Consider the following 12,982-nt stretch of genomic DNA (forward strand, 5'->3'; position numbering starts at 1 on the left):
TTGATAAAGATAATCTGCTATAGCAAATTGATCCAGTGGTGGGATTTAAACATGTGAACAGCCAGTTCTCTGTATGGATGGCACTTCCAGAAGTCCATTCTGGGCCTGGGCAACAAAACATTAGCTACCAGTTCTGCCAAACTGGTGGGAACTGGCTGAATCCCACCACAAATGAGCTAATGGAGGAATAGCAGGTAGCTTTGATAATAGTCATGAGCATATTACAGAAACCATTGAGAATGACATTTTTGGTATAGGGAGAAGCTGCAGATGAGTTTTAAAAGGAAAATAAATTCTCAGAGGAAGGAGGGCATATGAACAGAATGCCAAATATAGAGTTTGTCGCTGTGTTTGTGTATTTGTGCATGCTTGTGTGTGTTTGCAGTACCAAAGTCAGGCCGTATATATAATTTGTTATATAAATTACATGACACAATTTATAAGAGGAGTGACCTTTTGGGAAAATAAAATACAAAATAAAATAATTTTCATTGATAATGAACCCAAACCAGAAAAATTTTGAAGACTCTTTAATTAAAAAAAAAATAAAGTGAGAAACTGTCCTGTTGGGAACTAATGTCCACATATTTAATACAAACGTTTACTTCTATCTTGATCTCTGGGGCCTCACTGGGGAGAACCAGAAAGAATGAAGAATAAAAGGATCGGTGATTGTTGCTGATTAACAAATATTTTGTGCTTAGTCACATAACATTACTTCCAATTAATGGACATTTTCTTGCATTTCATGATTTATTTCAAAAATCAGATCTGATACAAAAATATCCCAACATCACATTGTCCAATCTCCACATAAATCAGCAATTCTTCTGCCTCATTATATTCTCTTTACTATTCAGATGAGGCCTCAGTAGGATAATGTAGCATTTGGGGAAAAAGATACAAGCCAAGAGACCAGCCCCAGACGCCAAGATGGAGAAGATCTCCACGGCCACCATGGACTTCCCTTTGGTGCTCAGGTAGGTGGGGATGAAGGTGATCCAAACACTGCAAAAGACCAGCATGCTAAAAGTAATGAACTTGGCTTCATTAAAGCTGTCAGGCAATTTCCTAGCTAGAAATGCCACGGTGAAACTGACAAGGGCTAGGAGACCCAGGTAAGCGAGGGCAGCATAAAAGAATGAAGCTGAGCCTTCTTTACATTCTAAGATGATCTCTCCAAACAAGGAGTGGAGGTCTAAGTTGAGAAATGGGGGAGAAATTGCCAGCCAAATAGCACAAAGGACTGTTTGGACCAGGGGACAACCTATCACAATGGACGTGGTCAGTGGTTTTCCTAAAAGTTTCCTTGTCCTGTTCCCTGGCTTGGTAGCCATGAAGGCAAGAACCACCATGACAGTTTTTGCCAAGACAGAAGAAACTGCAAGGGAAAAGAGAATGGCAAAGGCAGATTGTTGGAAGAGGCAGGTGAGCTTCCCAGGTTGACCAATGAAGAGAAAGGAACAGAGGAAGCAGAGTAGGAGGGAAGCCAGGAGGACATAGGTGAGATCTCGGTTGTTGGCCTTGACAATCGGTGTGTCATGATGTTTATGGAAAATCACCACGATAGCAGTTGTGATCAGGGAAAAGAAAAGAGCTAAAGAAGTTAAAACATATCCCAGGGGGTCTTGATAGGCAAGGAAGTGGAGCTTCTTGGCAGTGCAGTTGACCATATCCTTGTTAGGGTATTGATCTTCCAGACAAGGATCACATTCAGCTGCATCTGGAATTAAGAGTATTTATGTAATCATGTGCGATGAACATTATCTCACCTTCAGAGATGACATGACTGTCCCTTTGTGCTATAGCCAACTCCCAAAGAAATGATGGAGTGATCCACGTGATATATCTCTAACACCCAGAAATCTGGCTCGTGTGTGTGTGTGTGTGTTTGTGTACATTATCTTTTCATGTGTGCTGAGAATGTCAAAAATGCAACAGAGGGAGACATAAAAAGCTGCACTGAATATCATGAGAGGGAATGGTCTCTTTTCCTGATCCAAATTGATTTATAGGGAAACAGGTCACAGGGAGAAAGATATACAATTGTGCACCAAGTATTCTGAAAAGGGAAAGAAGTGATTTACAGGGAAAATTGTACCCTGTACTTTGAATCCTATCAATTCTATGAACAATGATAACTAAAACCAATATTTTCATTCACAGAATGGTTCACTGATCCAGGGAGATCTATATTTGATGTATGCTCTACCTGTCTGATTAGAAATGGTCCCTTCTGGACAAGGGACACATTGATAGCAGCACACCTGCTTGCCCTCTGGGACACTTCTCCTCTCTCCTGCACGGCACCTCTTCATGCCACACCTGGCAAAGGGTACCTTCTAAGAGAGAAAAGAGAAATACTGTAGATAGCTCAAGTGATTTTTTTATCCATTTCCACATTTGGTGGCCATTTTCAGACATGGTTCACCAGGTCTCCCAAAATGCTGGAAGAGCCCCTGGGGAATTCAGTTCAGTGGCACTACATTAATTCCTGTGGATGCTGGAGATTGGAGTAGAGACCTTGGCCTAGAAAGGAAGACTTGTGACATTGAGCTGTGGCTTTTAGGAAATAATGAAACATGAGTATTCAAGTGAATGGTGTGAAGAAAACATGTTCTTGAAGGAGTCGGAATGTGTTAGCAAAATAGAAACATGAAAGGAACATGTGCTAATTGAGGCAACCTTGAAGAACATGGTTCTCAGTATGCTTTATCAATGTTTCACTTGCATGTAACTGATATTTTTTTTTAATTAAGGTAATATTTTTTTACTGAGCATAGTAACAGTAGAATAGTGGGAAAGAAGTTGTGTTTTGCAAATTATGAATATCTATGCTTACATTGTCAACACTGTAAATACTGTATATTCTTGCTTTGACAATATGCAGAACTATCTGGTATTTTTAGAGTTAATGCAGAGCAGAAGAGGGTAAAGGGAAAGAGAGAGGAAGGAAACGTTTGATCTTCATACTAATTGGATAACGTGACAGCTAATTTGGGGAGGGAACATGTTGATAATTTAATTGCTCAGGGGAAGAGAATTTAGATCTTGGCATCTCCGTTATGCCTGTGCCGACATTTTGTAACAATAAATGACTTTTAGGAAAATCAATGCCTGGAAGTACTTTGAAGTGTTTCATTAGCCGGAACCATAACATACATCTTCTATTACCTGTCCATAGGTATGACTGCATCATTTACTCCTTCTGTCTTGTAATGTCTAAATGTGAGTCCACCCTATGGCTTCCTGGAGAAAATTCCTCCAATGCATACTAAAAAAAACTCATTGCACTGAGCCTCAATTATTGGATTTTGTCTCTTGTGTGTGATTCCATAATGGGAATGGTCCTTAGAAATCATTGTTGCCTGCTCTAATAGCCAACTTCATTACATGAAGTTCTTTCCAATCCTGACCCAAATCAGACCTCAAATGTCTTACATGTAAAGCACGTTTTTCACCAAATGTCATGCTGTCATGTTTCCTGATTCAATAATTTAGTTAGGAAGTTTTGCATCCACAGGAGAGAGTGAATCTTCAAGCTCACCTTTGTAGGCCAGATAATTGCATCAGAGCGAATGGTGACATCCTGACCTGGGGGAGCCCCAGGATTTATTTGCCCAATTTTCAGAAGGACAACTGATCGATTGGGGAGGAGAACCCAGTTGAGAAGGTCATAACGAGCAGATCCCAGTCCTTTTTCTGAGAAGGAGATTTCCTCTCCAGCACTGTTATTGAACTGGACATTCATCAAATAAGGAAGGAGCTGAAACAAAAGAGATCTTCAGAAATTGGAGGAATTGGCTGAAAACTGCAGATAAGGCATCATGGCTTCTATCATTTTGTGGCTTCTCAGACACAAAACAGTTATGTAGAAACAAAACACAGGGTCAATCAAAAATGACTCAATTACCTTTACACCAATGCACAATGTATGAGGAATTTTTTTTCCTACTTCAAGATAGTGCCGCCGAAGGCAGCCTCAATGCAACGCCCCCTGATAGCTTTGTTGTTTTTTAATTATTCTCTGTGGCTCGCTTCATATTTCATATTCATGAGATAAACTGTTAAGCCTCAAGCAGCATTTTTTTAATGGACATCTTTCTGCGACTATACGTCCCTCCCTCCTGCCTTTACAAATGTGGAGGAGATTCTGATCGAGGAAGTGTCAGCTGTCTCCGAACAATGGAAAGAAACAAAAACAAAAGGAGAAGATGACGATGATGAAGAAGGGGTAAGCAAGCAGGGATTTTGAATAGACTAAGGAAAAATGGAATAAAAACCCTTCTTCCCTCACTCTTTTCGGCTAATTTGCATTCACTCGCTAATGAGATGGGTTAATTATTTCTTTTAAACAGATGCAACTCTGATTTTTACAAATCAGCAGCCCCCTGCTTTATGGAAACCTGGTTAAATGAGTCGATTGATGATAGTAGCTTGCAGATCCCAGGGTTTCCGATACAGAGGGCAGACAGAATTGCAGAACCATCTGGTAAAAAAGAAGGGAGGGGGGTCTCTGCTTTTATATCAACAACCAATGGTGTAAAAATGTAACTACACTGAAGAAATTATGTGATGTGCACTTAGAGACATTAATAATAATAATAATAACAACAACAACAACAACAATAATAATGTTGGAAGGGACCTTGGAGTCATCTAGTCCAACCCTATACCATTTCAGACAAATGGCTGTCCAGTCTCTTCTTAAAAACTTCCAGTATTGGAGGAAGGTTGTTCCACTGGTTAATTGTTCTAACTGTCAGGAAGTTTCTCCTTAGTTCCAGGTTGCTTCTCTCCTTGATTAGTTTCCATCCGTTGCTTCTTGTCCTGCCTGCAGGCACCTTGGAGGATAGCTTGACTCCCTCTTCTTTGGGGCAGCCCCTGAGATATTGGAACACTGCTATCATGTCCCCCCTCGTCCTTCTCTTCATTAAACTAGACATCCCCAATTCCAGCAACCGTTCCTTATATGCTTTAGCCTCCAGTCCCCTAATCAACATTAATTATCTATTGCAAACCATTTTATTCTCCACAAGAGTTTTCCTCATTTCTCCTATTTGCAACGTACATTCTTCCACAAGCTTGCATAAACAATGCATTACAAACTCTAGCTGACCAGATTATGTGAGCTGAAAAGAGACATCCAGATTCACTCCTCATTGTATTAGGAGATTTCAACAGCTCTTAAGCCAAAAGCTACCAAGATATTTTCAGCCTGTCAACTATCTTACTAGAGACAAGAATACTTTAAACCACTGCTACATAACGTTAAAAAAAATGCTTATAATTTTTTACCATGAGCAGCTGTGGGACACTCTGGTCATTGTATGATTCACCTTGTACCAGCTTAAAACCATAAAACCAACAATTAAATCAGTGAAGTCTTGGATGGTGGAGACAAAGCTACAGGCTTGCCTTGACTGCACTGATTGGAACGTTTTCGAAGATACCTCTGCAGACTTGGATGAAGTCACAGATACTGTAACATCATATGTTAGCTTTTGTGAAGACCTACATGTGCTAACCAGGAACTTGTGAATATACAGTAACAATAAGCCTTGGTTCACAGCTAAACTCAAGCAGCTATGTCATGCCAAAGAGGAAGCCCACAGGAAAGGAGATAAAATGCTGTACAATCAGGCAGAAATGTATTAACAAGATCAGAACAGCAAAAAGAAGCTACTCTGAAAAGTGGAGGAACCAGCTCTCAATAAATGAGCCAGTAAATGTGTGGAAAACACTTAACAACATCACTGGTTATAGCAAACCACCTTTCCATGCTGAAGGGAATTGACAACTGGCAGATGACCTGAATGCATTTTACTGTAGGTTTGAGAAGCAACCACTATTTTTATTTTATTTTTTTTTATTTTTTTATTTTTAAAATTTATAAGCCGCCCCACTCCCGTAGGACTCTGGGCGGCTAACAATAAAAACAACATAAAACATGACAAACGAACAGTACAATTACAGTCATCCAGGGGTCAGATTTTATAAACCCCAGGCCTGCCAGAAAAGCCAGGTCTTAAGCAGCTTATGGAAAACCAACAGGGTGGGAGCGGTCCTAATCTCCGGGGGGAGCTGGTTCCAAGACGTGGGTGCCATCACAGAGAAAGCCCTCCTCCGCGGCCCCGCCAAATGGCACTGCTTGGCCGACGGGACCTGAAGGAGGCCCAGCCTGTGGGATCTAACCGGACGTAGGGAACTATGAGGTAGTAAGCGGTCTCGCAAATAGCCTGGCCCTGAGCCATATAGGGCTTTAAAGGTAATAACCAACACCTTGAATTGGACCCGGAGACCAATAGACAACCAGTGCAGCTCACGGAAGATAGGTGTAACGTGGGTGTATCGAGGAGCACCCACTATCACTAGCGCGACTGCATTCTGGACTAACTGTAGTCTCCAAATATTTTTCAAGGGTAGCCCCAAGAGCGCATTGCAGTAGTCCAGACGTGAGGTGACAAGGGCATGAGTGACTGTAAGGAGAGCCTCCCGGTCCAGGTAGTGTCGCAACTGGTGCAACAGATGAACTTGTGCAAAGGTCCTCCCAGCCACAGCCGTCAAATGATGTTCCGAATTCAGCTGTGGATCAAGGAGGACACCCAAGTTGCGAACCCGCTCCAAAGGGGTATATTTTCCCCCGCAAGAGTCAACACTGGACAGTCGACATGATCCTTGGGAGGCAACATCCAAAGCCACTCGGTCTTGTCAGGATTGAGCCTGAGTCTGTTAACCCCCATCCAGACCCTCACGGCTTTGAGGCAACGGCCCATCACATCAACTGTTACCTCCATCTCCATCTCAGATACACCAATAACAACCATGCCTTCTACAACTGATCCCATCCCCTTGGGCTCCCCACCTCTGGTGATCACTGAAAATGATGTGCAAGGTCTATTTCATAGACAAAAGCCTGGAAAAGCACCAGGTCCAGACAAGTTAACTCCTTCTTGCTTGAAAGCTTCTGCTGACCAACTGGCCCCCATCTTCACCCACATCTTTAATAAATCACTAGAGATGTATTGTGTTCCTTCTTGCTTCGAATGCTCTACTATGATCCCAGTGCTGAAGAAACCATCAAGGAACTAAATGTCTACAAACTGGTTGCACTGACATCCATAGTTACGAAAACCTTTGAAACGCTAGTGCTGGCCCATCTGAAAACCATCACAGATCTGCTGTTAGACCTTCTGCAATTTTCCTACTGAACAAATAGATCAGTAGATGATGCTGTTAATATGGCTCTGCACTTCATCCTACAAATCTTGAATCTCCAAAGACCTATGCAAGGGTCCTCTTTGTAGACTTTAGCTCAGATGTGCAGCTAACGAGTAGGCTGACTTGGTCACTCAACAGTGAAAAACTGGTGAAGCGGGCACAGCAGCGCCTGCATTTTCTGCACCGCATGAGAAAAGCACATCTTCCTTCCCCTGTCCTGACCACTTTCTACAGGGGGACAATCGAGAGGGTCCTGTCATACAGCATCACAGTCTGGTTTGGAGGCATCACTGCTTCAGACAGGAAGGAGGTGCAGAGAGTGGTGAGAATGGCCGAAAAGATCATTGGCAGCTCCCTCCTTCCCATCCAGGACATAATAATAATAATAATAATAATAATAATAATAATAATAATAATAATAATAATAGTAATAATAATAATAGTAGTAGTAGTAGTAGTAGTAGTAGTAGTAGTAGTAGTAGTAGTAGTAGTAAAGTTGGAAGGGACCTTGGAGGTCATCTAGTCCAACCCCCTGCTCAACAGGAAACCCTACACCATTTCGGAAAAATGGCTGTCCAGTCTCTTCTTAAAAACTTCCAGCGTTGGAGCATTTACTGCTTCTGGAGGCAGGCTTTCCACTGATTAATTGTTCTCACTGTCAGGAAGTTTCTCCTTAGTTCTAGGTTGCTTCTCTCCTTGATTATTTTCCACCCATTGCTTCTTGTCCTGCCTTCAGGTGCTTTGAAAATAGCTTAATTCCCTCTTCTTTATGGCAGCCCCTGAGATATTGGAATACTGCTATTGGTCCCCCCTTGTCCTTCTCTTCGTTAAACTCGACATACCCAATTCTAGCACTGTTCCTTATATGTTTTAGCCTCCAGTCCCCTAATCATCTTTGTTGCTCTTCTCTGTACTCTTTCTCTGTACTCTTCTCATAGCACAGAAGCGCTGCTTGAGAGGGTCCTCAAGATTACTGGGACACTACACATCCTCTTCATGACCTGTTTTCCTTGTCTGGGAGGAGGGGGCTTGTGGTATCACAGCAGAACGTCCAAATTCAGCCAGAGTTTCATTCCATACAGCATTAACCTTGCGAACTCTCAAGCTTCCTCCTTCCGTTATATATTCAAGATGGACAATATTTATATTTATTGCTACGTATATGTAGGGATGTGGGTCTATACATATGTTGTTCATAGTATGTTTAGGTGTGTGTCATGTATGTGTTTCACTTTGAGAGCGGGCAACTACATTTCATTTTTGATGTGTTCCATTGTGCCCACATATAAAAATGACAATAAAGGTTATCTTCTTATCTATCTATCTTATCATTCAATACCGTCATTCCAGATATTCTTCTTACTAAAGTAACTCAGCTAAGTGTGCCTGACCACACTTGTAAGTGGATCATAAGCTTTCTAACAGATAGGAAGCAACAGGTGAAGCTAGGCAAAATCACATCTGATACCTGTACAATTAGCACAGACCCCACCCGCCCCACCCCCAGGGCTGTATGCTCTCTACACTTCTCTTTTTTCTATACCAATGACTGCATCTCAAAGAATCCCTCCATTAAAGTGCTGAAGTTTCCAGATGATACGATTGGTTTGAGACAATAACAAATCTGCATACAGATGGGAAATTGAACAACTAGCCTGATGATGTGGCTGAAACACTCTTAAACTGGTTTGCAGTTCTTATTTTTTCCCCTCTTCCCCCTTTCAACAAAACATTGTACTTAATTCAGATTATTTTTTCAATAACTGCTGTTTTAATCTGCTCTGAAGTACACTGATATAGCAGCATACAGCTATTTAATGAATGTTTCAAATATTACATATGGGAAGTTTCCTCTTTAAGTTCTAACGACTGAATAAAAAGTGTCAGAGATTACCTGCCAGGACTGAACATTAGAGATCCTCTTTCCAAACTTCATCGTGGCTGGTCGTGATCCAGATCCATACATTGCATGTAATACATGTGCCAGAGCATAAATGGCATTGTAGACATTGTAACCTTCACCGGTCATGCTCGTTTGAAACATGTAGGTTGGCAGATTCCGTACATTCTCTTTTCCTGTACAATATTTCTTCCGTTTTACAAAAGAGTGACCTGGCTTGTGGAACTCACAGCCAAAGACCTTTTCCCACCACAGTGGGAGAATCATATCTCCTTGTGGGTTCAAAGGTTCTAAAGAGAGGAGGAAGTTGCTGAATTCTGAGATAATACCACTGTGGCTCCTAAAATGCAGAGACCCGTGCAAGTGCTTAAACAGGTGCCAACTATGTCGAAAATCATTTGCATGTGGTTTCCAGTAGGAAGTTAAGATCCAAACTTTCTTACTTGGTCTCCTTTCATTAAATACATAAACGTTCATAGCCCAAAGAAATTTTTTAACAAGTTCAGATTCTCCAAATGAAAGAATGATTTCAACATTAGCCCATATTTTTGAATGTAAAGTGAATTTGTACACTTCCACATTAGAAGCGTCGTGTTTTACCATTTGAGTGAAGGCCAGGCAGATCTCCTTCTCCAGGAGCATTGGCCTCAGAGTTGAGAGGAATCGTTCTCCATTCTCATTTTCAGAGGCAACAAATCCAACCCAGTTCCACTGGAAGTACAGGAGTAGTTGGACTAAACCCACAAATTGAGGAAATTCCTTGGGATTAATCCGGAAGGAGGAAGGATAAACTCTTCGGTCTCCCTGAATGAACTCAAAGCCAATATTGAGCTGGAAAAAAGTGAGAATCTTCTTTAAAAGACAATAGTAAAGATGGATGGTGACTTTGGGGGTCCCAGTTGTGTACTTTATTGACCCCCATCAGTCAAACTGATTCATTTTGATAGATAAGAGCCACCAAATTAACATATTTTCCCAGTTGTGACATGTCAGAATCCAAGGAAACAAGTCACCAGTTTGTGCAGGAATTAAACTGCAATGAAAGAATGTCTACCATTTTATGGATAAAAAGAGTTTCTCATGGCAAGTACAGAAATATTACACTATGTCTCTCTTACAGGATATATAAAAGATACCTTGACACATGAAAAATGAATCCAGCTGTAGTACCAATTATCTAAGTCAGGGGTGTCAAACTGCTGGCCCATGTGCTGAATGCATCACGTGGAAGCTGTGTCCACCCCAGCTCCGGCAATGAGAAGTCACAATATGTCATGACACATCACATGACACTGTGAGTTTGACCCCCCCCCCCGGTCTAAGCCATATGCTATTGACGCCCCCCCTGTCTTTTGGTGTCTGTGTTCACTTCTATAGTTTGTTTACTCCATAACTGTATCTAAAGGAGTCTCCGTACCTGTGGGACCTTGAAGATGCTGAAGATGGAGGCCATCTGCATTGAGAATTGGGGGTTGTCACCCCCAATGACAGAGAAGAGAATGTCCTGCTGGTCACATTTATAACCTGGAACCATTTGGTCACGGGTGGAGAGCAGAAAGAGGTTGATCAAAGAAACCCTCTTCTTCCAATAGCCATTGTCATACATGTTGAAGCCAAGAGTAACATTGGGGAGAAGTACCAGATCCTTGTGGATCTCTGTCACTGCAAACACCAAAGCCATGAACTGGTGGTAGTTGTTGGGTGTGGGTCTATAGTGAGAGAAACATTGTGAAACATTACAGCAACACTTGTGTGTGCTGGTGGAATTTGCCTTGTCTTTTTAATGGTTTTTTTTTAAAAGATGTTTCTTGATTAAACTTGGATGGATTTTTGAGAAAGGAAAAAATCCTGTCTATCCATATCATGGACCATTTCATGTCCCTCTATCATCCCTCCTGTCTTCATGTTGCTTCTGTGGTTATCATCCTTCCCAATTTCTCCTCTATGACCTAATCAGTTTTTCTTCTCTTTTCAGGATAGGTAATAATAATAATAATAATAATAATAATAATAATAATAATAATAATAATAATTAATAATAGAAGAGAAGAGAAAGAACTGGAGAAGATAACAAAATACAAAGACCTACAAATAGAAATAGAAAGACTGTGGCAAAAGCAAGCAAGGGTAGTACCAATAGTAATAGGTGCCTTGGGTGCAATCCAAAAACAACTGGAGCACCACTTGAACACCATTGGCATTGACAAATTCGCTATTAGTCAATTGCAAAAGGCGGCCTTACTAGGAACTGCTTCCATCCTGCTACGATACCTGTAATACCATCAAACATCCACATCTGCCTATCCCAGGTCCTGGGTAAGGACTCGATAGGTAGACAAAATGCCAAATCCAGTCTGAACATCTGGCTGACTGTGCGATGATCGATAATAATAATAATATAAAGTTGGAAGGGACCTTGGAGGTCATCTAGTCCAACCCCCTGATCAGGCAGGAAACCCTACACCATTTCGGACAAATGGCTGTCCAGTCTCTTCTTAAAAACTTCCAGTGTTGGAGCATTCACCGCCTCTGGAGGCAGGTTGTTCCACTGGTTAATTGTTCTAACTGTCAGGAAGTTTCTCCTTAGTTCTAGGTTGCTTCTCTCCTTGCTTAGTTTCCATCCGTTGCTTCTTGTCCTGCCTTCAGGCACCTTGGAAAATAGCTTGACTCCCTCTTCTTTGTGGAAGCCCCTGAGATACTGGAATACTGCTATCATGTCCCCCCTCATCCTTTGCTGAGTATAAGACTTGAATGAGGTCACAGGAAATATTTACTGAGGGCCATTATTCATAAGCATTTGCATTCCAAAACTGAGTGTTAAGTTTTTTGCAGTACCCCATGCTGGAAAAGCTTTGAACTCTGACTTGAGATTTCAATCATGACTTTCTGTCCAAATTAACAGTGCAAGTCATCTTCCTCATTAGGCTAGTAAACTTCCTAAAATAATATCCCTCCTCTCTCTTTATGTTGTTTATCATCTTCCTGATGAAGAGTTTTAGAAAGATAAACTACTCTATTTAACTAGCCAGTTTGGCTCTTTATTGAGAAAAGCACAAAGATCTGAACTACAAGAGAAACCGAAACATAATGAGAATAAATATTTCTGAGCAAACACATCAAACAATTACCTAGATCAGTGGTTCTCAACCTTTTTAATGCCGTGACCCCCAACTGGTCGTAACTCGAGGACTACTCAACTGGCGCAGCACCGTTTGCAGAATGGGACTTTTGGCGGGCTCAGCAGGGCAGAGACAGCCTGGACAATTCGTATTGGCTTTGGAAAGCCAATAGAATTAGACTCCATTCAAGAGAGTCTATTCTATTGGCTTTCAAAAGCCAACAGAATAAAAGGGAGTAGAACAGCTAAGGAAAAGGGGGAAAAAATGGCGGACTGCGTTATTTGGCGACCCCCGTGAAATGGCCATTCGACCCCAAATGGGGTCCCAACCCACAGGTTGAGAACCACTGACCTAGATATTTGTCCTCCAGGTAAAACTTACAAATATGGGAGAGAAAATGGATATGGGTCTCTGTTAAAGTCTAAGAAAGTTTGCCAATAGTTCCCCAAGGGCAAATTCCCACCAATAATGGCATCACCAGGCCTGTAGTAGTGTTCCTGAATCTTGTAGCGTTGTGGCAACACACAAAGGGTTTGCATCTTCTTAGCCATAATTGGAGGCAGGAGCCAGAAGAGCAGCACCAGCAGGAGAAGCAGCTGAGTCATTCTTGTCACCTTCCTTCCTTGATCAGAAATGAAGGTATCACTTTAAATTTCACCAGAGCTTTAACAGGATAAACACAGGGCATGTCACCTGGATGGCTTCAGGGCAAATATATCAAATATGCTTCCTCTTAGCTGTG

At 41.6% G+C, this 12,982-nt stretch overlaps 1 protein-coding gene across 1 annotated transcript in view; it reads left to right on the plus strand.

The window, feature by feature from the left end:
• The first annotated feature begins 933 nt into the window (after positions 1 to 933).
• LOC120303017 (vomeronasal type-2 receptor 26-like) overlaps positions 934 to 12,982 on the plus strand; it is a 32,085-nt gene continuing 20,036 nt past the window's right edge. Inside the window, exon 1 of the mRNA XM_039332100.1 lies at positions 934 to 980. Within this exon, the coding sequence (XP_039188034.1) occupies positions 934 to 980 (47 nt within the window). The remainder of the gene's footprint in view (positions 981 to 12,982) is intronic.

Source organism: Crotalus tigris, unplaced genomic scaffold, assembly GCF_016545835.1.
Source record: "Crotalus tigris isolate CLP2741 ecotype Arizona unplaced genomic scaffold, ASM1654583v1 scf7180000024447.884657, whole genome shotgun sequence".
NCBI lineage: Eukaryota > Metazoa > Chordata > Lepidosauria > Squamata > Viperidae > Crotalus > Crotalus tigris.